Source organism: Brassica napus, chromosome A1 (assembly GCF_020379485.1).
Source record: "Brassica napus cultivar Da-Ae chromosome A1, Da-Ae, whole genome shotgun sequence".
NCBI lineage: Eukaryota > Viridiplantae > Streptophyta > Magnoliopsida > Brassicales > Brassicaceae > Brassica > Brassica napus.
The window spans coordinates 8,690,076-8,717,745 of record NC_063434.1 but is presented as its reverse complement, the minus strand read 5'-3'; the positions used below and the strand labels follow the sequence as shown (position 1 = coordinate 8,717,745).

At 33.6% G+C, this 27,670-nt stretch overlaps 5 protein-coding genes across 5 annotated transcripts; 3 read left to right on the top strand and 2 right to left on the bottom strand.

The window, feature by feature from the left end:
* Positions 1-432: 432 nt before the first annotated feature.
* On the top strand, positions 433-6,463 carry LOC106359681. Its single transcript, XM_048752757.1, has 7 exons — positions 433-559; positions 650-736; positions 820-873; positions 1,176-1,241; positions 1,325-2,683; positions 3,336-6,205; positions 6,392-6,463. The coding sequence occupies exons 1-7, from the start codon at positions 433-435 to the stop codon at positions 6,461-6,463; spliced, it is 4,635 nt and encodes a 1,544-aa protein (XP_048608714.1).
* A 2,503-nt stretch (positions 6,464-8,966) lies between these two features.
* LOC106375111 (pathogenesis-related protein PR-1-like) lies at positions 8,967-9,913 on the bottom strand. Its single transcript, XM_013815008.3, has one exon. The coding sequence runs from the start codon at positions 9,811-9,813 to the stop codon at positions 9,205-9,207; it is 609 nt and encodes a 202-aa protein (XP_013670462.2). The 5' UTR covers positions 9,814-9,913; the 3' UTR covers positions 8,967-9,204.
* A 766-nt stretch (positions 9,914-10,679) lies between these two features.
* LOC106442810 (putative lipase ROG1) lies at positions 10,680-13,089 on the top strand. The gene is made up of 10 exons (XM_013884455.3): positions 10,680-11,089; positions 11,175-11,242; positions 11,329-11,399; positions 11,479-11,709; positions 11,824-11,987; positions 12,079-12,134; positions 12,228-12,280; positions 12,358-12,481; positions 12,577-12,674; positions 12,757-13,089. The coding sequence occupies exons 1-10, from the start codon at positions 10,809-10,811 to the stop codon at positions 12,826-12,828; spliced, it is 1,218 nt and encodes a 405-aa protein (XP_013739909.1). The 5' UTR covers positions 10,680-10,808; the 3' UTR covers positions 12,829-13,089.
* Positions 13,090-14,107: 1,018 nt separating this feature from the next.
* Positions 14,108-14,820, bottom strand: LOC106375124 (protein GLUTAMINE DUMPER 2-like). Its single transcript, XM_013815017.3, has one exon. The coding sequence runs from the start codon at positions 14,730-14,732 to the stop codon at positions 14,316-14,318; it is 417 nt and encodes a 138-aa protein (XP_013670471.2). The 5' UTR covers positions 14,733-14,820; the 3' UTR covers positions 14,108-14,315.
* A 10,337-nt stretch (positions 14,821-25,157) lies between these two features.
* On the top strand, positions 25,158-27,552 carry LOC106375150 (ABC transporter G family member 4). Its single transcript, XM_013815034.3, has one exon. It carries the CDS (start codon positions 25,734-25,736, stop codon positions 27,453-27,455), a length of 1,722 nt encoding a protein of 573 aa, XP_013670488.1. The 5' UTR covers positions 25,158-25,733; the 3' UTR covers positions 27,456-27,552.
* Positions 27,553-27,670: the final 118 nt, after the last annotated feature.

Here is a 27,670-nt window from a genome sequence, read left to right as displayed (position 1 = left end):
CAAACTGATCCAATAATACGGTAGGCCCATCTGGCCCATAAACAATTGATCAACATGAGTTTCCATATTGTATCGAACGTATAACATATGCATAATGTGATAAATAATGGCGCAACTAAACATCATAAATATTCTAAAATAATTTTCCACAAAAAATATACAGTATATAGTGATTCCCAGGGTGAAAATCATATATGTTATTTGTTCCGGTGTTAGATAACGTAATTTATGGTATATTTGTTTTTAATAAATTAATAGCTGCCACTGCATTTAGTCACTCAGCCAAATATGGAAACTAATTAACTACACATATTTCTGAATCAATTATTTGGTAACGGTCGATGAGATTCATATGGATGATCAATAGTGTTCAGAACCATTTTAGCCAAACCCCGATTACCCTAAGACCTGTTTGAAGCTATCCAGGTAATGATGAAGAAAACACGTAAAAGAGATTTAGATCCTGGTGCGAGTGATCCAAAGAGTAATAATGAAAGAAGCTTGGGTGCGTACGGAGGAACAGCATGCGACCGCGTGAGCATGAGAGTCTCAAGTACTGGTACACACAACGAACTTACATTGTTAACTGATGAAATTGGGTACGGTTTGTCACGATTTATAACATTGCCACTGTATACTTTTTCATCAGGTGATCAAATGGCAATCGAATCGCGATTAGCCCGACGTGCACGAATGGCTATTCGGTCATCAAAACGGACTCAATCGACTTCAATTGGTTAGTAACTATTTAGTGTGACCAGCGGTAGACCATGTTATCATCCTTCACCTGTATTAACTTAAAGATCGGACTTTCCGTAGCTAACACGCAACCCATGAAGAAACGCAGAGTTGGCAGACCAATGATCATCTCAGGTACATGTAGTGATCCAAAGTTTCATTAATATATATATATATATAATCTAATAATTATAATCAACCCGAACAGCTTCTCCAACACCGGCATCTGTTCCAAGCGACGCTCATCCCCCCGACACCCCGTATGCAGTCTCATCTCGGATCGCCAGGCAACTACGGCTATCAATACGTAGACAGAAGAAAACAGCTAGATTGACTGCGTCGGCGTCCGCAACCGGTAACTATTTGGACATGCCTAGCTAATAGCAAGTTAAACCAGATATACTTACAGACATCCTTACGCTGACATTGTCCTACAGCGTCTTCATCAAACAGCTCGATAAATAGACGCGCGGCGTCTACAACAAGCGGCTCAAGACTTAGACGTATGCTGAGTAAACTCTGTAATCGTTAGATAATATGGTCTTAACACAGAGACATAACTTGACTATTTTCATTTTGATTCAAGGTAAAAAAGGCCACAAGCCATGTGACAAATGGGATATAGTCTCATGTCCATCGTGTGGAGCCTTACTATGGAATGCAGAAGCAACTGGTGTACAGACGAGCAGAGATGCAAAACAATTTAGTCTATGTTGCCAGAGAGGTCGAGTGAGGCTTCCACCGGTCCGAGAACCACCATCTCCATTGCTCGAGCTCCTAGAGTCGCCAAAATTTAGACCCCACATCAGAGTTGCAAACAGTTTGCTTGCTTTCACATCCATGGGCGCACAAGTCGATCATAGCGTTACTGGGACGCCTGGACCTTTTACATTTCGGGTTCATGGCCAGATCATTCATAGAATTGGTTCTATGCTACCTGAAGATGGTAACGATCCCGAGTATCTGCAGCTCTATATTTTCGACACTGATAATGAGCTAGAAAACCGAAAGAGGTCTTTTACAAAAGGTTCATCTACGCTGGCAGTGGAGGATACAGTCATCGCCCAGTTGATTGAGATGCTAGATATTAATAACCACCTAGCCAAGACTTTCAGGCACGCGCGCGACCGTTTTCGATCGACCGGTAAAATTGAATTCAGTATCACATTGGTCAGCCAACCAAATAGAGGTCGTCAATACGATCTTCCTACAGCGAGTGAGATTGGTGGACTAATAATTGGTGATTTGTCTGCGACCTCAGTAGGAAGAGATATTGTGGTTGAGCTCAAATCATCTGCGCTACAAAGAATAGGTGATCTACACCCGTTATTGATGAGTCTTCAGTATCCATTATTGTTTCCGTACGGAGAAACTGGTTACCATGAGAGACTGCCTTATAAGGGGCCTGAAGCATCCACCGTGAGAAGAGAATACATGACGATGCGAGAGTTCTATGCTTACCAGATACAAACTAGGCCTTCAGAAGGAATGACAATTATTAAAGGTGGAAGATTGCTGCACCAGTACATTGTTGACGCGTACGTGGCTGTAGAGACGGAGCGTCTGCGATTTCTCAGTCTAAATCAGAAAAAGCTGCGAGCAGACCTGTATAACAATGTATGTGATGCTGTTGAGACCGGCGATGCAGATGCTACACAAGTTGGTAAGAAGATCATCCTCCCTTCATCATTCACCGCCGGACCCCGGTACATGTCTGAAAAGTATCAAGACGCGATGGCAATATGCCGTTGGTATGGGAATCCTCATCTCTTTATCACCGTCACCGCGAATCCTAATTGGGTGGAACTCAGTAATCATCTTGATGCGTATGGAGGTGACTCCGCTAATAACCGACCTGACCTTGAATGTCGAATTTTCAAAATAAAGCTTGATGAGATGATGGCAGACTTCAAAAAGGGAGAATTCTTCCCCAAGCTAGACGCAGGTAAAGATCCTACTATTTTCATTATGTTACCCACCCATAAGAGAATGTTATTTAATTATTTTCAATTCACATCTGCATTATTCAAAGTAAGTTTGTAATTAATACAATTTACTATATTATAAAGTATAAGGATTTCAAAAGTTAGTTTGAGTGCTGAGACATCACTAAGCTATGTATATATATATAGATATATATAAATATAATTCAACAAACATTTTATATTTGTAAAACCACAAAGTTTAAGACCACAACATAGAGCGGGAATAATAGTCAAAATAATACAGTTTCTCAGGAAAAAGAAACAGAAAATATAAGAAAATACTAAAACTATACAGTACCAAGATGCTAAATTAAATACAAATAATTCGGTATGTAGGAGTATATATATCACACTATGGATATATTTGGTGGAAAATAATAGGAGTAAAATTTGAATGCCCGGCCACTTCATCTCTATTGCTAATCTTCCTCCCAAGCATCGATAATTAGATGCATATAGAATTCGATACATTTTCCCGCCTACGGGTTGTTAGCTTTGTTATCTCTTTTGCTACGTTTGAATACCAGCACATATTTTGATAGTAATTAATTATATCAGAATGATTTCTTATATATGTTATCATCTAATATACGTCTTCCATCATTATTGTAGCTGTCTACACCATTGAGTTTCAGAAACGAGGTTTGCCCCATGCCCATATATTACTATGGTTGAAAGGAATAAAGAAGGAAGTAACCGCTGCGATGATTGATGAATACATCTCAGCTGAGTTTCCCGATAGAGAAGTTGATAAAGAGGGGTTTGAACTGGTAGAGCGGCATATGATTCATGGCCCGTGTGGTAAGTTGCGACCCAAATCGCCATGCATGGAAAAGGGAGAGTGTACTAAGAGTTTTCCTAAACCTTCTTCGGATCAAACAAGAATTGACAAATATGGATTTGTTGTTTATAGAAGGAGAGCTGGTACTGGAGATTTTGTAATCAAGGGTGATATCGAGGTGGATAATCGTTTCGTTGTGCCTCATAATCTTAGTCTGCTGAAAAAATACCAAGCCCACATCAACGTTGAATGGTGTTGCAGAACCAGTGCAATAAAATATCTTTTCAAATACATAACGAAAGGCGTTGATAGAGCAACTGTCGTTATACACAAGAACGAGCCAGACACGACTAATGAGATCAACAATTTTCTGGAGTGTCGGTACATATCAGCCTGCGAAGGTTCATGGAGGTTGTTCGCTTTTCCCATACACTATAATCTGCCCAATGTTGTGAAGCTTCCCGTACATCTACCAGGTCAGCATGTGATGGTGTTTGACGAAACTTCTGACTTATCAAAGGTGGTATACCGAGAAAATATTGATAAGTCAATGTTAACAGCGTTTTTTGAGGCATGCGACACATACGAAGAAGCTAGGGAGCTGACATATGTTGAATTTCCTTCAAGGTTTGTTTACCATTCTAACGACAAGGTATGGACACCCAGGTTGCAAGGGGAAGCTATTGGGAGAGTCGTGTATGTCAGTCCAGCATCTGGTGATAGATACTTCTTAAGGATGCTGCTAAATGTTGTTAAAGGTCCTAGAGGTTATGACGTGTTATACACGGTAGGAGATGTGGTTTATAAGAAATTCAAAGAAGCGTGCTATGCACGAGGATTGCTTGATGATGATAAAGAGTGGCATGAAGCAATAGAGGAGCCATCTTCATGGGCCACCGGACGGCAGCTGAGAAGGTTGTTTGTGCTTATCTTGGTTTATTGTCAAGTTGTAGACCCACTCAAGCTTTGGGAGCATACTTGGATGTTTCTAGCAGAGGACATACTGTACATGAAACGAAAGGAGTTTCGATTTCCAGGACTCGACTTACAAGATGAGCAGTTAAAGCAGTATACACTGCTCGAGGTTGAAAAACATTTAAAAGAGCATAACCAGTCTCTAGCAGACTATGATGAGTTGCCTCGGCCAGACAATTCAATACTATCAGAGGTAAACAACCAAGTTTTGCGGCAGGAGCTGATGTATGATGTTGAAAAGGAGAAGGAGACGCATAGGGTATTGTTCTCAGCGATGAATATTGATCAGCAGAAAGTATATGCTGCTATACTGAAGTCAGTAGACGAACGTTTGGGCCAGTTAATTTTTGTCTCAGGTGCAGGAGGAACAGGAAAGACATACCTATACAGAACTATTATCGCAAGGCTTAGGTCAGTTGGAAAAGTAGTTATACCGGTTGCTACAGCTGGCATCGCAGCGTTGCTGCTCCCGGGAGGAAGGACAGCTCACTCTCGGTTCAAACTACCTCTGAATCTAGATGATCGTTCAATGTGTGAAATACACAAAGGGTCGAGTTTAGCTGCATTGATATCCAAGGCAGATCTAATAATATGGGACGAAGCTCCGATGGCACACCGGCACGCTTTTGAAACCTTGGATCGTTCCTTCAGAGATTTGTTAACGCATGAGAATCCAGAAGCTAGCACACAGCCCTTTGGTGGCAAAACGGTGCTTCTCGGCGGGGATTTCCGACAGATTTTGCCAGTTATTCCACACGGAAAAAGGCCAGACACTGTACTCGCATCCATCAGCAAATCATATCTATGGAAAATGGCCCGAGTATTCACCTTATCCATCAACATGCGGCTGCGGCAAGAAGATAAGGACTTCGCAAAATGGATTCTACAAGTCGGAGATGGGGAAGCTGACGCCTTGCCGTCGAATAAACCAAAACATGAGGAAGGGAATCAGATTATTGTGGACAAAAGGTTCTTGATATCTCGCTCAGAGACACCACACGAAGCTTTGGCGCATGCTGCATATCCTAACTTCCTCCAAAACTACCGGGATAAGGACTACCTAAAAGAGAGGGCCGTGCTGACACCTACCAATAATACCGTACATGAGGTGAACGCTTATCTCCTCTCTAAGATCCCATCACAGGCTAGAGAGTATTTGAGTTCCGATTCAGTGGAGTTAGAAGCTACGCCAGACGATGATTGGACCACCCACTACCCGTCAGAGTACCTCAACTCACTTGAGTTTCCGGGCCTCCCTAACCACAGATTGTGCCTCAAAGTTGGAGCTCCGGTGATGATGCTGCGCAATCTTAATCAGGATCAAGGTCTGTGCAATGGTACAAGAATGGTGGTTACTCGCCTAGGTAACAGGGTTGTTAAAGCGAGAATTATGACTGGGACAGATGTTGGAGAAGAAGTTTTGATCCCTAGGATACAACTTAGTCCCACTGATACCATGCATCCCTTCACCTTTAATCGAAGGCAATTCCCGATCAGACTGTGCTACGCCATGACGATCAACAAGAGCCAGGGCCAAAGCCTAAACCAAGTTGCTTTATATCTTCCTCGCCCTGTTTTTACTCATGGTCAGTTATACGTTGCCATGTCTCGAGTAACAACTCCGAATGGGCTTAAGATTTTAGACGAGACTTCCGACATGGGCGGTGAAGACGGAGTTACTAATATTGTATACAAAGAAATCTTTAAAGACGTCCGGATGACCGAGGTTAGAGCTACACATTTACTTTATACATTTTTATATACCCAAGTTTGATTGCAGTGAATAATTGTCGTAATTTCATTGCATATCGGACGACTCATTTATCTCAGTGAACGGGGAGACACAGCGTAAGCATCGAAGTGGACAAGTTATTCTGCTATCTCAATCTTATTTTTAAAATTTTAATAACAGTTTAATCTCATGGCATACAGTCATTTAGTATGTGACCTTCTTACACTTACTCAAAACATCGTCAGCACCTAATGTTTATCCTATATCCTCTGATTTGGGTTTATATGCTTGCAGTTAATTTTTTCTCTTCATATAAATATAGTAAAATTAATAGTTCAAGCTATACTAATAGAAAAATCTATTCCAAACCACAACATTTTAGTTTACCATGAAAAAAGATTAGTTCAAACAATAAAATAATAATAGAGTAGAAAAACAATTAGATTATTTCAAACAATAAAACAATAATAGAGTAGAAAAAAACAATCTTAATCAAATAAATACACATCAAAAATAAAACTAAATAAAATATAGAAGAACAGTATCACATCATGTAGTTACTCTGAAAACTTTAAATCAACAACATAAAAATATTTAATAACAGCCGTGAAAGACAACATTGGTAGGGACCCAAGATATAAAAAAATCTTACCTTAAAAATTTGTGATCAGTGATTTAACTTTATTTTGTTATAACAAGAAATAAATGATTATAAAATCATATGGAAATAAAATCTCATTTAATAGACCATATAATTAAATAATAGACCATATAAAAATACTTAAATATCTTAATTTAGAAATTGCATAACAAGTATTGAAACCTACAGTTAATTCCGAATTTGTATTAATTTTTAAAAAGAAAAATGTCAAAGTACATATCATATGATATGAATTATCATATGACATCCAAAGACAACTATAATATAGAATTTTAACCACACTACGTAATTTGTTAATAACTATTTTGTTCAAGAAAATAACAATATTATGCAAATACGATTATGACCATTTTTCAAAATTGATTATTTATATATATATATATATATATATATATTTGAAAATATAGGTGGTACAAGTAAATCAAAATATATGTAGGACAGGTTGAAGAAAAAAATTCAAAAAAATAAATGTTCTAAAACCCTTAAAATTATGAAATTATTGTTTCCAAAGCCAAAGTAAAACTTTATTTGTGTATTTTTAACAATTATTGTACATTAAACATAAATAAGAAAGGTCAGAAAATATTCAGACCATATCTAAAGATTAAATTTATTATCTATTCGTTTTTCTCATTATGTTATACTTAGCTTTTAATAATAAAATAGCAAGTTTTGTCTTTTTTGAAACACTCAGAAAAGTTTTATTATTAAAAAATTTCGATAAAAATGATAAATATAATTTTAATAATACCCTACGGCATATATTTTTATAACACACATATATAAAACTATAAATACCATACATATAACAAAAATTATAAGAAATTCCTGGGATTTGTTAATATAAAAAACATAGTATATGTTCATTTGTTATTCCTTTGCCCATACTCTAATAATCTAAGTTTCATGTATCTACCTAATACTTAACAACATATAACAAAACTCGGACAAACCATCAAACTCCCGAGCACCCCCCCCCCCCCCCCCCCCTCCGATAACCATAATAACATGAAACCTATGAACAACCAAAGTTTATTATACTTATAATTTTAGTTTCAAGATTATTTTATAATTCACAACCCGCCCGTAGGGCGGGCCGATCCTAGTATACTACTAAATACAAGTTATTGGCCTATGTAAATCATCCCAATATAGAACGTGTCACTCATTCTCGGATAAATTGTCTGTAGCTAGGGTAATAAACCAAACGAAGATAACTAACTAAGTTATTGAAAGATTTGATTATTTATTGATTTCAAATAAAGAGTACTTGTGTTTATTATATTAGCTACTAGGTGTTTTATCAGCACATGATAATTTTCTTATGAATACTTATCACTTTATTTTTTTATTAGTTCAAAAATTCGTATAATAAATTATATTTGTATTCTCAAAATATTTAAATCAAACAACAAATTACTTATATATGACAAAGTTATTCATCAAAAAATATATATATATCCTTATTATTGTTCTGAACTATTATAAATATCACATTTTATAAATATTTTAGAAAATATATTTATACAAAAAAAATTTGATTGATTATAAGGATAAATGGTCTTCCACATCTTGTACTTGAAAAACAGAAAAGCTGGTATAAATCTTAACATTTACACCAAAAAAAAAAAATTTTTGATTGATTAGTATTTAATTATAAATTATTTTATATTTTAATTTTTTAACTTTATAATAGAAAATATTAATTCCATATAATGACACAATATATATAAAAATTACCTTGTTTTAAATACGTTTTTCTTTTTGAAAATTTATTATATTAATTTACAATCAATTTTCTAATATATTATATAAATCTAATAATAATGTGTAAATTTTATTTTTAATTATATAACAAATTAAATATTTTCAGTGAGGATATCATTGACTTTAACCGCTATGACTTTTAACGTAAGAGTTCATAAACCAAAAATCACTTCTCAAATAATATGATAAATAGATATGCTTGATATATGAACCAAAAGAATAGTCCAGTTTGTGTTGCATGAAGCTTTTATAAGAGATATACTTAATTATAGATATACTGTATATGGATTTTAAACACAAACATTTGTTTGCGTTCGGAATTTAAATAGAATAACATATTATCTTTTATAATTGGACGGATATATATAGATGAATAACCGTAAATGCAATTACAACCATCAAGTGAAATAATCACGTATAAAGATACAAACATAACCAGCATCACAAGCCCCGCAAAAGCATCTATTTTCTAGAAAAATACCCAATATATACATCCACCTAGTTTCCTTCAAAAATTCATATAACAATTTCCAAAATTAAGATCAAGGAGTAGATAAATGATCGCTCAATAGGGTTTCTGGCCGATGTAGTTACCGGGAGGATCATAGTTACAAGTCATGAAAATCGCACCACTGTTGCACTTTACACGTGCGCACCCGACCCTCCTCGTGTTCTTCCACACCATCTGTGTGTAATGCCCACACACCTTCCCAGGGTCGCACGTGTTGGAACCGTAATTATAGTGCCTCTTCTCGCTGGCCCATGCGACCACTGCGTCGGCCGGGGACCAGTTTTTGCCGTATCCACTGAAAATGTTTTCGCCGAAACTAAACTCTCCGTTTTGGAAAGAATGTCTCAAAGCACAATCTCCTTTTCTTTGATTAGCCCAGTTTTGAGCGTAGTTCTGGAGTCTGCGGTCCCAAATCAAAGGAGCTTCGAGTCTTTGGGCACGAACCAAATTTTGTCGGAACAAGAACTGTAACGAGTCGTGGTGACATCCCAGACACTTGGTCCTACTGGTTTGGTATACATGATGTAATGATACAGTTCTCGTTTTTGTTCTGGTTCTGGATCTGGTTATTGTTCTAGTTCTGGTTCTGGTTATTGATGATGAAGCGCAGAGATTAGTGGCGCATAATAAGAGTAATATTACACGTAAATAGGATTTGATCATCCTTGGTATTTTTCTTGAGATTTTTTTGTCCTTCGGATGCTAATGGGTTTTTAGAGGTTCAAGTGGTATATAAATATTGAGGGGAAACAGAAAAAAAAGAAAAGGATAAATTGTGTTGTAAATGTATGGATATGAATTTGAGCTTTTTTTGGCGATGCTGCCTATTTTTTTTTGTTTTCTAAGCGAATAACTTGCGTTACCAATGTGATAGATTGTAAAAATGGGAGGTTGCAAATTGGAGAAATAAATAGTGAATGATGGTAAATATGAATTTGTATTATTGGAGGGAATATAAATGTGTCGATGTATGTCAAAAATGGGAGGTTGCAAAATTTTAGTGTTTTATTAGTGTTTAGTGTTTTTAATTTAGATTTTATGATTTATCCAAGAATTTAGAGTTTAAGATTTAAAGTTTAGGTTTTAGTATTCTACTGACGAAATTAAAAATATTTTTTTAATTTTTTTTTGTAATTACTACTATTTTTTATTTTTTCTTTTACCTTTTTATTTTAAAATATAATATAATTTGATAATATTTTATTTTCTTTTATAAAAGATATAGAATATAAAATAACAAAAATCTATTGGTTAGTAAAACTCTAAAGGTGAATCCAAGAATAACTTTTATTAAAAACTATAAAATCAAAATTCCACTTATTTTCTTTTTCCATCACATATTTTATTGCCACTACATCATTATACAAATTAAATCCCAGATTTTCTCTACAATGTGATCAATTTGTCTAATGATAATCTATTCCAATTAACTAACTTTATTACTCTCTTTTGTTTCTTTTTGTTTTTGAAACACAACTAACTTTATTACTCATATACTACTGCCGTTTAAATAAAATAAAGTTTTGACTAAGAGTTAACAGGTGTCACCGTCACTGTTCCTTAGCGCCTCCGCAAATGGTAACGTCTCTCCGCCGTGAAAAAAATGAGCGACTTTTTGTCAATTTCGCTAATCAAAAAGCTGTCTTTTTTACTTCCACATGATTGCCCCCTTCTCCTTCTCCATCCCAGATTCGATTCCTTCTTCTCCTCGATTTCTTCCGCTTGGTCAACACCAGCTCCAGCTCCGATTTCTCGCTCGACCCAAGAAGAATCTCGATCATATGGAGTTGATGAAGCGCCTCGGAATCGGTTGCTTTGCGGCGAAGCATAGCACAAGGGAGATGAAGACGGAGAAGGACAGCGGCGGAGAGGATCTGTTCGTGGAGTCTTCAGAGAAGCCGGATCACTTGGTGGTCATGGTGAACGGTATCATAGGAAGGTAGAGAGTAAAGCATCTAACTTTGAAATGGGTTTCAGATTAGAGTCTTGTGGGGTTTAAAGAGTTTGACCGTATCATGATTTAGTTCGGCGGATTGGAAGTATGCGGCGGAGCAGTTCGTGAAGAAGTTCCCGGACAAAGTACTTGTGCACCGTGAGTGTTTTTTTTTTAAACCTATAGTGATGGATAGGATAATGTTGTGATGAAGAAAGTTGTTGACTTTCGATGGAACTGAGCAGGTAGTGAGAGTAATAGTGCAACCTTGACGTTTGATGGTGTTGATATGATGGGTGAAAGGCTGGCTAATGAGGTATTTGGGAGTGTTGTTTCTCTGCTCTGCAACTTTGAGTGTGCTTATTTGCTTGGTGATGTTCTGTTTTTTTTTGCAGGTTTTGTCTGTTATTAAGAACAGGAATGGGTTGAAGAAGATCTCGTTTGTGGCTCATTCGTTAGGAGGTCTTGTTGCAAGATATGCCGTAGGGAAGCTGTATGAACAGTCTGGTGAAGCCAACTCTTCTGACTCTCCTTCAAAGGCCAAGAGCGGCGAAATAGCTGGGTTAGAACCTATGAACTTTATAACTTTCGCAACGCCTCATCTTGGTTCCAGGGGACATAGACAGGTGACTTGAAATTGATGATGTGTCTAGGTCTTATGTTTCTGTAAGGTCTGTGTAGAGATCAGAAGTTTCTGTGTGACATACTTACTCTTGTCTTCTGTTTTTCACTTCCTTCAGTTCCCGATTCTCTGTGGCCTTCCTTTTCTTGAAAGAACAGCATCCCAAACCGCACACTTGGCTGCTGGGAGGACCGGAAAGCATTTGTTTCTGGTGGACAATGATGATGGGAATCTCCCACTTCTTATCCGGATGGCTACTGATTCTTTTAACTTCAAATTCATGTAAATATGCTTCTGCCTCTCTGTGTTTTTCAATTGGTGACTTGCATATTGAGATGTGCACTACTCATATGCTACTTAATGACCTCAACAGATCGGCTTTAAATGCTTTCAAACGGCGTGTGGCTTATGCAAACGTGAACTTCGATTGTATCCTTTCCTGAATAAATCATTAGGTGAATGGTTTTTTCGCTTTTCTTTAGTTTTACAAGAGACAGTGTTTGCCTTTACTAGACTACACAGACATGGTTGGATGGAGGACATCTTCTATTCGCCGTCCAAATGAGCTCCCAAAGGTAAATCCATTTACAACTTAATCTTATGCACTGTCTGGGATTTATCAGTAACCCTTGTTTATTGTCTCATCTTACAGCCAAATCTTCTAGCAACTGATCCAAACTATCCACACATTGTATATGTAGAACATGGAAATGTAGATAATGGTAGTTGCAAGTCAACCTCTACAGTAGTAAAAGATGAAAACACTGATCTTGAAGGTTTGCTTTCTTCTTCACTTGACTCTGTATAGTCTTCTTTGTATTCGTAAGCGTCACAAACTTTACCCTCTCTTTTTTTTTTGTGTGGAACATAGAGGAAATGCTACATGGGCTCGGTCAACTATCTTGGGAACGAGTAGATGTAAGCTTTCACAATAGCAAGCAACGATATGTAGCTCATAATACCATTCAGGTAAGTTTGATAATAGGTGTACTCTTAACGCATTGGTGTGTGTTTAAACAGCATCTTTACAGAATGGTTTTGGCATGTGTAGGTGAAGACATATTGGTTACATTCTGATGGTAAAGATGTCGTCTTTCACATGATGGATCATTTCTGTCTCTAGCCCCCAAACATTTTCATCCAACTGTTCACTCACACTGCAATTAAGTCAGCAATGTAAGAAGGTGGATAAGGATTACAAACTTCTCTCTTTTTTTTTGTTTGGTTTGGTTATTTGTATCATATGATGCTTACATTACATATCATGGTTAAGTTCTTGCGCCTTAACCTTTGTGGTTATTTGAAATGTATTATATTCTGTGCGAACGATGAATCTGTACAGATCTAGTCGTTCTTTTGTAAAACTTTTCGAGTTTTCATCCTACTCTTGACTCTTGTTAATATACAATCCTTGATGAAGAATGGATCTTGGACTAGTGACACTTGAGGGATAACTCCAATACGGTAAATCCGTAGTTCGATCTCGTTGATCACGAGATAATTTAACATTGCATTTCTGGGATCTACTGAATATTCGGTTGACCTCATTTGCACTGTAGTTAATTTTGAAAAGAAAAAAAAATCCTTGATGAAGTTGATGGTTTCTTTCTGTCTATCTGAAAACTAAACGATCTTGAATTAGATGTGATTTAGACTGGGTTTTGTCAAGATGACGGATCTATCCAGACTGGTCCTACTAAAGGCCCAAAGCTAACCTCTCTTCTGAGTAGAGTCCACAATGTCTAGAGAATCTGTTGATGTCAAAGAGTTCACAAGACTTTAACACGGTTTCTTTAACCATTATTGTTTGCTTTTTTCAGTTGGGAACTCGTTTGTTTCATATGTTCACATAAACATAGTAAGAACTGGACAAGGAAAGGAAATGACGTACACGGTACACACGTGACACTACCAGTGTCTAATAGCTCCAGTCTAAAACAGTCAGTCAATTTAGTCGTTCTGTCGTTATAGTCACTATTCACATTGTACTGGTTCTGTGGTTCATCCAAACTCCAAAGGATCATATTTTTTTCTTTTTGTCCAGCGATAATGTTAGTACTCCTTCATTTCAGTGAAAGGTTATAATTAAAGATCATATATATTCCGAAAAATATAAATGTATTTAGGGCTATTTTTTTTTTCAAATAAAACTTGGTGGTAGTTATCCATATACTATTTAGGAATCTGGGAGAAAGGTGCAAAGAGAGAATCATGAACCACTTCGGCTCGCCACAACGTTGACACAAACGTATGAAGATCAGCATAATATATGGCACATGTCGTTGTTGCTAGTTCCCTACATTTTTGTTCACTTGGCCGATTCTCTAGTAACGATCGAACTACCATCGGCATCGATCCAACGTAACTAAGTAATAATGATGTATGAAGACGAACAGCTCATAAGTATTAACTTAAGCATCAATTTTTCATTTAGTAGTTACTAATCATCTATTCAAGTTCTCATAAAATTTAATATGAAGCAAAGATTAAAAAGAAGTAAAACCACACGAATGATGCATAAACATCGTTTTAATCAGACAAAAATAATGAAATAAAACCCAGTTTTATCCCATCCGCTCCTCTAACGTCCGCGTAATGATTGTTCTGTTTTTAAGTTCCGGTGCTCTGCCGCAACACCTGATTACTACCAGCCTCTTCCTTATGGTCACCACAAGTACAGCTTTGCTCAGACCGGTTCGCCGGCGTAGCCAGGTACGTGGGTTTGACGTCTCCTGCCATGATGACGAGAAACTTCTCTGGCAACTCTGTGGTCTTGGTCTTGTGAGTGTCCCCTTCGGGTTTGGCATCATCTCCGGCCTCGAGATCTCTCTCAGCCGTGCCAGTGAGTCGCCAGTAGGAACAAGCGAGAATGAGAAGAGAGAAGGCGATGAGGGCTAGCATGGCGGCCAAACCACCGAAGAGATAAGGAACCGGAGAGTGCCACGGCGAGTGCGGCACCACCATTGAAGAGCTATGATTGGTTCCTTCAGGATTTTGGTAGTATTGTCTTCCTTCCATTGTCTGCATGTGTTTGTTCAGAGTAAACAAATGAAATGTTTTTTTTTGTTTTTTTTGTTTTAGTAATAAAGTGGTGTGGGAGAAAGGATTGTGTTGTGAGGGCCATTTATAGAAGATAGTAAGGGAATTATTGTTTAACGCATTGGATTGTGCATGACGTTTCACCTATTACTAGGATAAGACCTGCGCTTTGCGCAGGGTGAGTTTTAATGATAAATATTTAAAACATATAGTATTGACAAATGATGTCACGTCACTCGGTTTACTTACAGCTTCGGTATAGGTTTGATTGGGTTTATTTAGGTCTAAGAGAATCTTAACTATGCTCAACTCAAATTAGTTTGATTTGGTTCAGATTTACTTAGGTTTGATTTGTGTTCGATTTGGGTTCGAGTTTGGTTTGGTTGTGTTTAGTGCGGTTTAATTTGGTTTTGTTTGTGTTTGTTTATTTCAGTCGATTAGTTTTCCTTTTGTAGTTTTGTTCTACTTTAGTTACAAAATATAATTTATAAGAACATAAACAAATCATCATTTGACATTAAATCATTATTTTCTTCACATTTAATTTTAAAGCTAAAGATTTAATCCTATAATTTTGTATTATTATATTCAAGCCTAATATAACTAAGTATAATAAGTAGATTTTTGATTTTGATGTTAATGTATGAAATTCATATTTTTATTTTATTTTTAATTGTGTTTATTTTATTCATTTAAAAGTAAAATGTATAATTTTTTTAATTGTGTAAGTTTTTTTGACTTTCTAATAAAAACTTTTAAAAAACTAACTTGCAGCCTCTTGGCCAGCATAAGGAGCCAGCCAACTTGGTGCAAAGCAGTTGACGAAAGAGGATCCAAATACGCGTGATCTTTCACTTTTAGCAATGATTAAATTTATTAAATCTTAATATTACTATCATGTTTAACTAATATAAGTAAAAACACTTCGCTTCGGCTTGGTTCAGTTTAAAATGAACCAAAATAAACCAATTTGATTGATAAAATCTTAATCAAATAGTCTAGACTCTAGACATATACTTTAGTTTCTAATCTTTTTGAATTCGGTTTGGTTCGGTTCGGTTCATTTTTTAGTCCATACTATTAACTAATGTTCTGAATAATACAATTGAATAAAAAATAATCAATTGTATAGTAGCTTAATAACATTTATTATAAGATTTGGTATATATATTAGCAAAGATGCGCAAATTAAATTTCGGAGAAACTACTGCAAAAAGGGTCAATCGATGCATGCATGCAATACATGAACTTTTCATTATAATAAAAACTTCTCAATTATTGCAATCAATCAAAAAGAAGAGGTTGCAGTATTTATTATACAAATCTTACGATTCATTATTTATTATACAAATCTATACTTACAGTATAACAATCATTCAACAATATTTTATGGAATAATGTATACAACTGAAGAAAGCTCATTTATGTCAACACAATATGGAATATATGTGAATTATTCAAAATTTTAAAATTCCAACTATGAATGATCCATATAAAAGTATTTTTCACGTATAGAAAATATCATTTGGCAAAAAATATATATTTGATGTGAAACTATATATATAGTAACAAATTGTTTGAATCACACACTTCTAGATTTAAGTAATAAGCACTATATACATCTTTCGTATTAAAAATAGAATATATGTACATCTGTATAATTTAAGAAAGTTTCACTTACGAAAGATATTCTTAAATGTAATGGTTGCACATATAGAAATAGCAAGGATTAATATTTTATGTTACAACTATACATTAACAAATCGCATCTTTTATTTCCTATTTAATCAACTTCTATTAGATTTAAGTCTTAAACTATATAGACTTCAACCGTATGAGAACCAGACGATTCATAATCCACCCCAAACCATAAATTACTGGTAAGGTTCCATATTGAACCGATCGATCCACAATTATGTATACAATACACTATGGTATTCATGATTATATGTAGCAATACACACTATGGTATTCATGATAATGTATTAAGTATAATATATTACGTGTTTTAAAAATACTTGAATGTTGAGTATAAAAAGATAATTAGTATACATGTACATGTACATGATATTTTCCATCAAAGACAATTAGATTTTTTTTTCCAAAGCTTTATAACTTGTACGTAATGGCTCCAGAAAAATTTGATACAGTTTTTTACAAACTAATACATTTGGACTTGAATTATTATATGCTAATATATAGTTACGCTTACATGATACGTAGTATGCACACCATCCATGAATTAAAGCGCATGTTATAAATAATTGTTTGAATCACACACTTATAGGTCCATCGAATTGTATTTCTCGCTAGGGATGTATATTTTTAGATTATGCTTTGCCAAAACTCTCTAAAATTCAGCCACATCAGCAATAAGAGAACTTAAACAACTGCCACATAGGATGGGGTCTCTTTTTAATTAGTACAAACTTAAGGTTATAACTATTTAAAAGATTCTCAATTAATATATAGGGGATGGTTACCTTTCTTAACTACATAGTACTAGGATAAGACCCGCGCCTTGCGCGGGATTAAGTTATTATTTTTATTATATTTTGAAGAATGAAACAATAGTTTGGCTTCATTTGGATTATGGGTGTTCAATCCAGATATCGGGTTGGTTTCGGTTCGGTTTTTTTCGGTATTTGGTTAGTACAATATAACTACTATTCTAAATTCATATTTACTTTGACTTTAGTCTTTCACATGCTTTTGAAAGATTTCAACTGGACGACTAAATTGATCAGCCAATCTTATTGCTTTAAATCATTAGTGTTTATATATATATATATTATTTAGTTTGAATATTTATTAAATAAAAATTCATATGCGTTATATTTTATGATCATTTGTAACTTATTATAACAAAAAAATAATCTATTGATCACAAAATTTTCAGAGTAGGAATATTCAAATTTCTAATAATATATAGACGTTTTGAAAAATTCAAATATAACATATAAGAAAAAATATAAATGTCTTTATTATATATTTAATGTGATTTTTTTAATATCTTTCAATAATATAAAATTAAAAAATAAAAGAACTAGGATACCAAAATTGTTATCAAATATTTATTATTCATAATAATTAATTTTCATATATACGTTAATCATATTAGGTAATTTCGTAGCTTCTAATTAAGGAAAGTGCAAAAAAAATTTTGGTAGATTATTTATCAATTCGATAGTTAGTTTAATAAAAAATATAATGTAAGTCAAGATGGACCAACTTATTTTTCTAAGAATAGTATATTTTATATAGTCATTTATTAAATGAGAATTTATAATCATACAGTTCTATGATCATTCATATCATTTTATAACTGAATATTTAAATCATCAATAACAAAAAAATTCAATGTGAAATCTTTAATAAGTTTATAATTTATAAATGTTTTTGAAAATTCATTGAAAGTCTTAATATTAGAATATTTATGTAATCTTATGGTATATAGTATAATATATATATATATATATATATATATATAAATATATATGTTTTATTATTAAATGATATTTTTTACTCATATGGTTTTAAAATAATGTGTATCTTCTTATAATATTAAATAAAAGTTCATATTAATACAATTTTATGATCATTTGTAACTTATTATGACAAAAACAATAATCTATTGATTACAAAATTTTCAGAGTGGGGATCTTCAAATTTTTAATATTTTATAGACGTTTTGAAAAATTCAAAATATAACATATAAGAAAAATTATAAATGTTTTTATTATATATTTAATGTGATTTTTAAATATATTTTAATAATATAAAATTAAAAAAATAACTAAGATACAAAAATTGTTATCAAATATTTATTATTCATTATAATTAATTTTCACATATACGTTAATCATATTAGGTAATTTCGTAGCTTTTATTTAAGGAAAGTGCAAAACATTTTTTGGTACGTTATTTATCAATTCGATAGTTAGTTTAATAAAAAGTGTAATATAAGTTAAGATGGACCAACCTATTTTTTAGGAATAGTATATTTTGTATAGTTATTTATTAAATAAGAATTTATAATCATACGGTTCTATGATCGTTCATATCGTTTTATAACAAAATATTTAAATCATCGATAACAAAATTTTCAATCTGAAATCTTTAATAAGTTTATAATTTATAAATGTTCTTGAAAATTCATTGAAAGTTTTAATATTAAAATATTTATGTAATCTTATGGTATATAGTGTTTAATATATATATATATATTTATTTTATTATTAAATGATATTTTTTACTCATATGGTTTTAAAATCATGTGTATCTTCTTATAAGAAAAATGTTAAACCATTGATCATTAATTTTTAACATAATAATTTTAATAGCTTTAGTCATTTATTGTCGTTTTTAAAAATTCAAAATATAACATATACGAAAAAATCTAAATTTTATTTTTATAGCTAATTTGATTGTTTAATTTATTTTAATAATATAAAATTAAACAAAAAATGATAGAGGAGATATACATTGTTATCAAATCTTTATTATTAAACTCATTAATTGTCATATATATATTAGTCATTTATGGTAATTCCGTAGGTTTTATTTAAGGAAAGAAAATATCATATCATATTATTATATCATATAGTTTGACCAACTTATGTATCTAATAACATATAAAAATTGAATGTGGACCTACTTATTTTTCAATTGAATGTAATTGACTACCTAATTGAATGCCACCTATGCATTGGGGTCTCTTTTAATTAATACAAAATTGAGGTTACATCTTTTCAAATGTTCCTCAATTAATATATAAGGGATATGATAATCGTCTAGCATTTTCTGTAGCATATCATTTTTTTATTTGTGTGAAGATTTCATGGGTTTTAGATTTTAAATCATACATCATTTATATTTTACTCTATATAGTATTACAAACCACATTTAAATGTGAAATTCTTAACAACATATATAACATACAATAACTGTATAGTACTATTTGGAATATATACTGGCTGTGAAATGAAATGATAGAATCAGTAGAGTAATGGAGGTTGGGTTTGGAGTCAGCTTCCACCATGTTAAAGGAGGAAACGGATATTCCATTAGTTTCCAATCACTTCTCCATTTCCACATTCTTTCTCCTTCTTCTTATTTTTCTTTAATTTATTCATTACTACTTTTATATTGTTCTTTGATGTGTCCACTAGTATTATGTTTAGTAAATATATATCGTTAAGTAGAGTAAAAAGGAATTTCTAAGGCAAAACTTTTTTAAAGCATCCAAGCCAGCAATTGTTGAGACATTATAATATTCCAACCTAATTCCCCTCTTACATTAATCTATTGAGATAAACTATCATCTACATTTCTACCATTGTGCATATACACGCACATACACAACAAAAGTTGTGGTGGAGATGGAATACATAAGTCGAATGATACTTTCTATAATTGTATATTAACTTTGTAATTTAGAAGATTATCTTTAGAATTTAATGGTTTCCTTTACTATTGGAACTGAACCTACACAAGTTAACAAGTTTAGTTTCCGTATAATGTCCATGATCCAACTAGAATTCCCCGATTAAATTTGTGCTTATGCATGAATCTTAGGGAATCATATTCTCGTTATATAGGCACGTTACATGTGAAGATAATATAAAATAATTTAGACCTAGGAGACCATTAGTTCCCGAACAAATTAATAAATGGAAGTAATCATCGATTAAGTGCAAGTTTCTATTCTTTTTCCGGTAATTATCCTGCTATAGTGGTTTAAAACCAATCAGAATAAGTTTATTTGAAAGTGATGGGTGCTTCAGGTCTGTTCGTGGTGAACAACTAGAATACCCCTTTTTGTGATTTTCAACAAACCAGAATACTTGCATTCTTTACATTAGTTTTAGGTAACAATTTGTATAAAAATTCACCAAAATTTAATTTCATTTTTCTAATATACATGATTTTTTGGGAATATCTTAAAAATACACTAACAAATCAGTGATCTCAGGTTAATGTTAAGACGCACCGTCGTTCTTGTATTTACACACTCAATTTAGCGGGCGTTAACAAAGTCAGTAACATCGGTGACTAATGACTATGTTAACCAACGCTTCATTTGAATGTCTATTTTTAAGTTAGCTAATAGCACGGTTGAATGTGAAGTCATTTGATATAGGGGTTATTGTTAATAGAGTTAACGACTTCTAAAACTTTGTTAACGTTGTCAAATCATTGGGACAAGGCACAAACACTATGATGCGTCTGAATATCAAATGTCAAAAACATAATGAGGATGAGGAAATATCTCTAGAAATGTATGTGTTATCCTCATTGACATTGTGAATAAGATATGCAAGAGATATGAATGTGGGATCCGCTCGCCTAGTTTCTTAAAACAAAGGTAACAATTAATATACATGTGTTTTCTCCTTTTTCTTTTTAATTGGAGATACAAATGAATTTTTTAATGAAATATTATGAGATAATCATTAGAAAATGAACGGTTCAATTCTCTTTAAACACCAAAAGTTAATTAAATTACTAATTATGATAATACATTGTTGAGATTAGAACCTTACTGAAAAACTACATCAATGTGGGTGTTCTAAGATAACTTCTATAAAACAGATTAGTGGATTCGAAAATGTATCTTAACTGAAATGGATAAGAGTATCATCACTTGTCACTAAAATACTATATGCCATTACAGAGCATCTATCTTTATGGAGCTATGATGATTGATGACCTATAGAATGCAACAAATTAATTTCATTATTGCATGCCTCCCATTAGTTACTTACAAATTCGAACGCCTAGAAAGAATACTTTACTAATGCCTCCCATTAGTTACTTATAAAATAATCAAGATTTGCTCTAAAAAAAAAAGAGAAGATATGGTAATAAAATAAGGTCTATTAAAGAAAAACACTCAGATTCTGCTTTTAACTTGAAAAACTGTTAGAAATACCACAAGTTAAATACCACTTTTCAAAAATACCACCAATCAAAAAATATACTAACATTTGGCAAAAAAAACTGACAACCATAATCTGTGTTTATTCATATTAGTAATTAATTTTACCATTTTTTGGGTGACATACACATGCTATAAAATGGCAATATGCTACATTTATTCATTAAATCTGCATGCTCATGCCACATGAACATATTATATATTCTGTATACCATCAACTCAGTATATAACATATATATAGAAAATGTATATTTATTTTGGGCTATATATATGTGTAATGTAATGTACCAAACACCAATATCAGATGTTTCAAATAATAAACTTCCGTGGGAGTTAGTTTATAGAAGTGTTAATTCTGTAAAAAAAAATATACGGTGATGATTGGTTCGACTTTGGCTTTAAAAATTTAGTTGTAGATGTTTAGCTATAGATAAATCGGTTGTAGCTGTAAAGTTGTTACTGTAGACTTTTTTTACAGAGACTTTTGTTGTAGTTAAATTTGTTGTAGCTGTAAGCTGTAGGCTGTAGATATTTTAAAATAAAATATATGAAATATGTGTTGTATATATAAAATTATTATTTTATATCAATTAAAATAATTTATATTAATATTTTTTTAAATAAATTATCAAAATTTATTATAATTTAAAATGTGATATGTAAATAATATTTATATTATTTAAATATCTTAATAATTTTAAAACACTCAAATTCAAAATTAAAATATTTATAAAAGATTTTATTATGATTATATAATTTATTTGATATTATAGATTTTTTTTCATTTACAGATTCTACAACCTATAAAAAGAAGATGTAGGGTTTTTGCCTAAAATACATAAGAAAAAGTTTTACTTTATTTTTTTTGCTGTAGCTTTAAAAATAAAGCGAAAGCATGATTGGTAAAACTAAATAAAAACTTGATGTAGACTTTAATTTTTAAAAGTAAAGCTACAACATGATTGGTAAAATTTAGTGATTTAAAAATAAATAAAGCTAAAGTAGAGAGATAAAGTCTAACCAATAGAAGGGTGTATAAACTGGGTATATGTGAAGGGAATAACACGTCGGTGAGAAGAAACAAAGAGTAAGATACAAAACAGAGCAATATATAAGTTATGTTTTTCATTTCCATGACATGATTCACGAAGAACCTGTAAAAAGAAAAAGAAAAGTTGGAGGAATAAAGAGGGAATAGTAGTAAAGCAAGAGGGTGTAACCTCGTGAGAGAGGAAATGTGATACTATTGTGAACGGGGACCAGCAGCTGTGGGAACCCACGCTTGGAGGATGGTTAGGCTTTTAGTCGAGACGTCCTTATCGCTCAGCACCCTGGCCTGGTCCATCCTCCTCCATTGTCGGCCTTTGCTCATTGTAATTTACCCACACATTCATTTGATATAATTAATGAATTTATACATTCAGATATTTTTAGGTTTCGGGTAATAACTAATAACACTATTCACTCTAGTACGGCTAGGTCAACCGGTTAGAGGAATATTAATTTAGTGTTCAGTTACCAGATCAGAATATGAGTTATAGGCAGGTCAGCCACATGGTTCGTTTACACTTTGATTCTTTCTTTGATTTGAAACCACAGAAGCAGATAAAACATGTTAAATGATAACTTGTTTCCGATGGAATTTGTTATATATATAAGGGATCAGAACCTATACATGTGAGCATGTCCCCGATTGTTGTTTGCACCAGTTTTTTTTCCCTCGGTTGTTTGAAGCCTTTCTTACATATAGACAAGATTTGATCCACATATAATTTCTTGTGGGCTTATATCTTATTTCCCAAGGTCCACTAATGTTAATTCATTGTTTCTTTTTGCTCAACAAATCTGTTCTGGCCTGTGGCAGGTTGCTTTTGTACCAATTAAGGGGATTTGAAATAAACTCAGTTTACGACCCAAAACTATTAGAAACCCTAAGAAATACCCAAATATGTTTGTCTTTTTTTCTTTCTTCAGCCTGCATTTACTGTGTAGGATAGGCATGACACATTTATCCAGAACTAAAGAATTGAGCCAAGAAAATGAAGCTTGGTTCTGGCTTATATTATATCAATTACCCAAGCGAATCCTATATTTCTAAAGCTAAAAAACCGAAACCAAACCGGAACCAAACCGAGAACCGAATGGATATCTAAACTTTTATAATATAGTTTATATACTTATAAATATTAACTACTAGGTGATAATTAGCACGGGGTGAAATATCTAAAATAACGTGACATGTTTGCAATTTAAAATCAATAATGTATTTGCAATTTTTTTCTACGTATAGGAACATGTTTCAAATTTAATAAAACATAAACATGAAAAATTTAATAAAACATATTTTAGTGATTTGATGGTGGTAGTTGTTTAAAAAATTGTGTTTGATTTTTTGTTTACCTCATTATAAATGATTTTATGTTTATATAAACGTAATATAATTTTACATTCAATTTTATCCAGCTCAATTTATAGATTCTTAGAATATATGTTAAGTCTAAAACGAATTCAAATAGGTTGAACTACAAATATGTAACCTTCTCTTTTAGAGGTTCAATGGAGAGAATCGAAATGAGTCTCTGTAGGCAAAGCGGAAAAAAAAAAGAATAGGTTATGCAACCAAATTTCGCTCAAACTATTTTGTAACATTATATATACAAATATGTAAAATTTGCAGAAATCTCTCTGGTTTCATATTCTTTCTTTTCCAATCTTCATTTCCATAAAATTAATCTTTTTTTCCTTTTAATACATTAAATGATCAAACATCAAAGGAAATAGTTTAATGTTTATTTATTTTTCATATTCGAATTAGATGATACATCAAATAGTAAAGTATTGAGTGGTCCATTTAATGTTACTCTTTGATAATCCTATTAAGATCGGTCTAATTAAGAGAAACGGCTGAAGAGCGCTCTCAACTTTGACATGTAAGCATGCTCCTCTATATTGTTAATTTAACTAATGCTCCAAGATTAATATATATGGGATATGTAATCTTAAAATAATCAAATAATATTAAATTATTATTTATAAATTGAAATACCAAAAAAAAACTGAATGACGAGAATAGCTTTTATCTAAAATATTTAAAATTATCCGAAAACTAAAAAAATTGATATTTAATCCAAAAACCCTTAAATTTATATTTTTTTTATATCTGAATTAATGGAAAAGCAAAACTGAACCAAGAATCGAATGTCCAAGGCTAGTGTAGCGTCGGAACTGCATATAACCCAAATAAACTCAGTTTACACCCCCTTCGCATATATCTCATATATTCTAGAAGTGGTTTGGGGAATCGACTGCGTGATGTGCAATTTTCCTGTATACTAATAATACAATGGCACGAGAGAGCCATAGAAAAACCCGTGACCTTTACCTGCATTCCGATCCCCTTTAGATTCTCCCTCTCATTTCCTCAACAATATTCAGTATGACAAACACATTTAGTTTATCTTTACATGTTTATTTATTTATTTTTTTTTTTTGAATAGATGTTAAATTTACTCAAAAGAAAATACACTGTTTTTGCAACTTGTGCTACATTTTTAGGAATAACTCCAAATTTTTTAGACGATATGCTATTTGGTGGAGAACCACACCCCTAAGGCTGCAGCATATGTGAAATTTTTAGACTATATGTTTATTAAATGTGTATATATGATCACAACGAAGGTTTAAATGTGTATATATGTAACTGTAACCATGCTTCTTTATATAAACGAGAGTATATGGATTTTCGTTTCATTACTAACTCCATTTTCATATGGATAATCATCTCTAATGATCTCTTCTCTGACAATAACTTGTCTCGCCACGGCATCGTTGTTTCATCACCGCCTAGCCACGACTACGTCGATGAGTTCAATGTAACACAAAATCATAAATGGCAGCAAAAGACAATACTTCAACGCAAACAGACAAAAAAGACTTAAATATTTGTCAGCTTCATAAGAAAATACAAATCATTCCAAACATAAGCATCCATAAATTCTCATTACAACACTCTCTTTCCTTGTCCAAACCTGTAAACATCTCTCCCTAAAATGGAATCAAATACTCTGACCACCTCTTCCATCTCCTACACCAAACCTCTTCCACCGCTCTTCCCAACGGCGGAGCCACCTTCTTACATTCTCCGCAACATCTCCCTCACCTCTCATCCTTCCCAAATCCTCGCCATCGTTGGCCCTAGCGGTGCCGGAAAATCAACTCTTCTCGACATCCTCGCCGCAAGAACCTCCCCAACCTCAGGCTCAATCCTCGTCAACTCTCTTCCCATCAACCCTTCTTCTTACCGCAAAATCTCTTCCTACGTTCCTCAACATGACGCCTTCTTCCCTCTCCTCACCGTCTCCGAGACTTTCACTTTCTCCGCCTCCTTACTGCTCTCAAAATCCCCATCAGAAACTTCCAATGCCGTTGCTTCTCTCTTACAAGAACTTAACCTAACGCATCTTGCACATACAAGACTCGGTCAAGGCCTATCCGGTGGTGAACTAAGAAGGGTTTCTATTGGCTTAAGTCTTCTCCACGACCCTGGATTCTTACTCCTCGACGAACCCACTTCCGGTTTAGACAGTAAATCAGCTTTCGACGTTGTTCAGATCCTCAAGTCCGTTGCCACGTCACGAAAAAGGACCGTGATCTTGTCCATACATCAACCTAGCTTCAAGATTCTGTTTCTCATCGACCGCTTGTTACTTCTTTCCAAAGGAAGCGTTGTATACCACGGAAGGCTTGATTTGCTCGAAGGTTTCTTGCAATCCAAGGGATTCACGGTTCCTCCTCAGCTAAACTCACTCGAGTACGCTATGGAGATACTTCAAAACCTCCACGATCCGTACGAGAACGCCGACATTGTTCTCCCTGACCCTCAAGAGCCTCAAAAGCAGAACACAAAACAAATCTATAGAAGCTCGAGGATCACTGAAGTAACCCTACTTTCTAGAAGATTCTGGAAGATCATATACCGCACAAGGCAGCTGCTTCTTACCAACATCTTAGAAGCTCTTATAGTTGGTCTTGTCTTAGGCACTATCTACCTCAACATTGGAACTGGCAAAGCAGGAATCGAGAAGCGGTTCGGTCTTTTTGCCTTCACCCTCACGTTCCTCTTATCATCCACCACACAAACCCTACCAATATTCATCGATGAACGTCCCATTCTTCTCCGAGAAACCTCGAGTGGACTCTACAGACTCTCCTCTCACATTCTCGCAAACACATTGGTTTTCTTGCCTTACTTGCTCCTCATCGCAATCATCTACTCTGTCTCTCTTTACTTCCTTGTAGGTCTCTGCCTTTCGTGGCAAGCTTTTGCCTACTTTGTCCTTGTGATATGGATCATTGTCCTGATGGCAAACTCATTCGTGCTTTTCTTGAGCTCTCTTGCACCTAACTATATCGCTGGAACATCGCTAGTGACCGTTCTTCTCGCGGCTTTCTTCTTGTTCTCTGGTTACTTCATCTCTAAGGAGAGTCTTCCTAAGTACTGGCTGTTCATGTACTTCTTTTCGATGTATAAATACGCGTTGGACTCGCTTCTGATAAATGAGTACTCGTGTCTGGCCAATAAATGCCTTGTCTGGTTTGGGGAAGGCGATGTGAAAGGCTGCTTGCTTACTGGAGGTGACGTGTTGGACAAGAAAGGGCTTGATGAGAGACAGAGATGGACTAATGTTTATGTGTTGTTAGGGTTCTTCGTACTATATCGTCTTTTGTGTTTTCTTGTTCTACTCAAAAGGGTTTCAAGTTCCAGGAGATGATTTTTCTGTTATCATTTTTTTTGCTTAATTTATGTAAGGGTTTTTTCTTGTTACTTCAGACTTCATGGTATACATACACAAAGAGGCAATTTATTGATGGAATAGTTAAATTGTAAATTCCATTATCTACAATATTTCCTTTCGTTTTGTTCACTGTCTTGTTTTGTGTTTGTAAAACAAGTATCAATCTCTAGGTTACCTAGTAAATATACGAA

What these genes read in the sequence shown, in the direction of transcription:
- LOC106375111 (XM_013815008.3), bottom strand. Translation starts at nt 9,813, where the DNA reads ATGATCAAATCCTATTTACGTGTAATATTACTCTTATTATGCGCCACT.
- LOC106359681 (XM_048752757.1), top strand. Translation starts at nt 433, where the DNA reads ATGAAGAAAACACGTAAAAGAGATTTAGATCCTGGTGCGAGTGATCCA. An exon ending in CATGAGAGTCTCAAGTACTG is followed by an intron (nt 560 to 649) that starts GTACACACAACG and finishes CTTTTTCATCAG; the next exon opens with GTGATCAAATGGCAATCGAA. An exon ending in GACTCAATCGACTTCAATTG is followed by an intron (nt 737 to 819) that starts GTTAGTAACTAT and finishes GACTTTCCGTAG; the next exon opens with CTAACACGCAACCCATGAAG.
- LOC106375150 (XM_013815034.3), top strand. Translation starts at nt 25,734, where the DNA reads ATGGAATCAAATACTCTGACCACCTCTTCCATCTCCTACACCAAACCT.
- LOC106442810 (XM_013884455.3), top strand. Translation starts at nt 10,809, where the DNA reads ATGATTGCCCCCTTCTCCTTCTCCATCCCAGATTCGATTCCTTCTTCT. An exon ending in GTGAAAGGCTGGCTAATGAG is followed by an intron (nt 11,400 to 11,478) that starts GTATTTGGGAGT and finishes TTTTTTTTGCAG; the next exon opens with GTTTTGTCTGTTATTAAGAA. An exon ending in TGCAAACGTGAACTTCGATT is followed by an intron (nt 12,135 to 12,227) that starts GTATCCTTTCCT and finishes TAGACTACACAG; the next exon opens with ACATGGTTGGATGGAGGACA.
- LOC106375124 (XM_013815017.3), bottom strand. Translation starts at nt 14,732, where the DNA reads ATGCAGACAATGGAAGGAAGACAATACTACCAAAATCCTGAAGGAACC.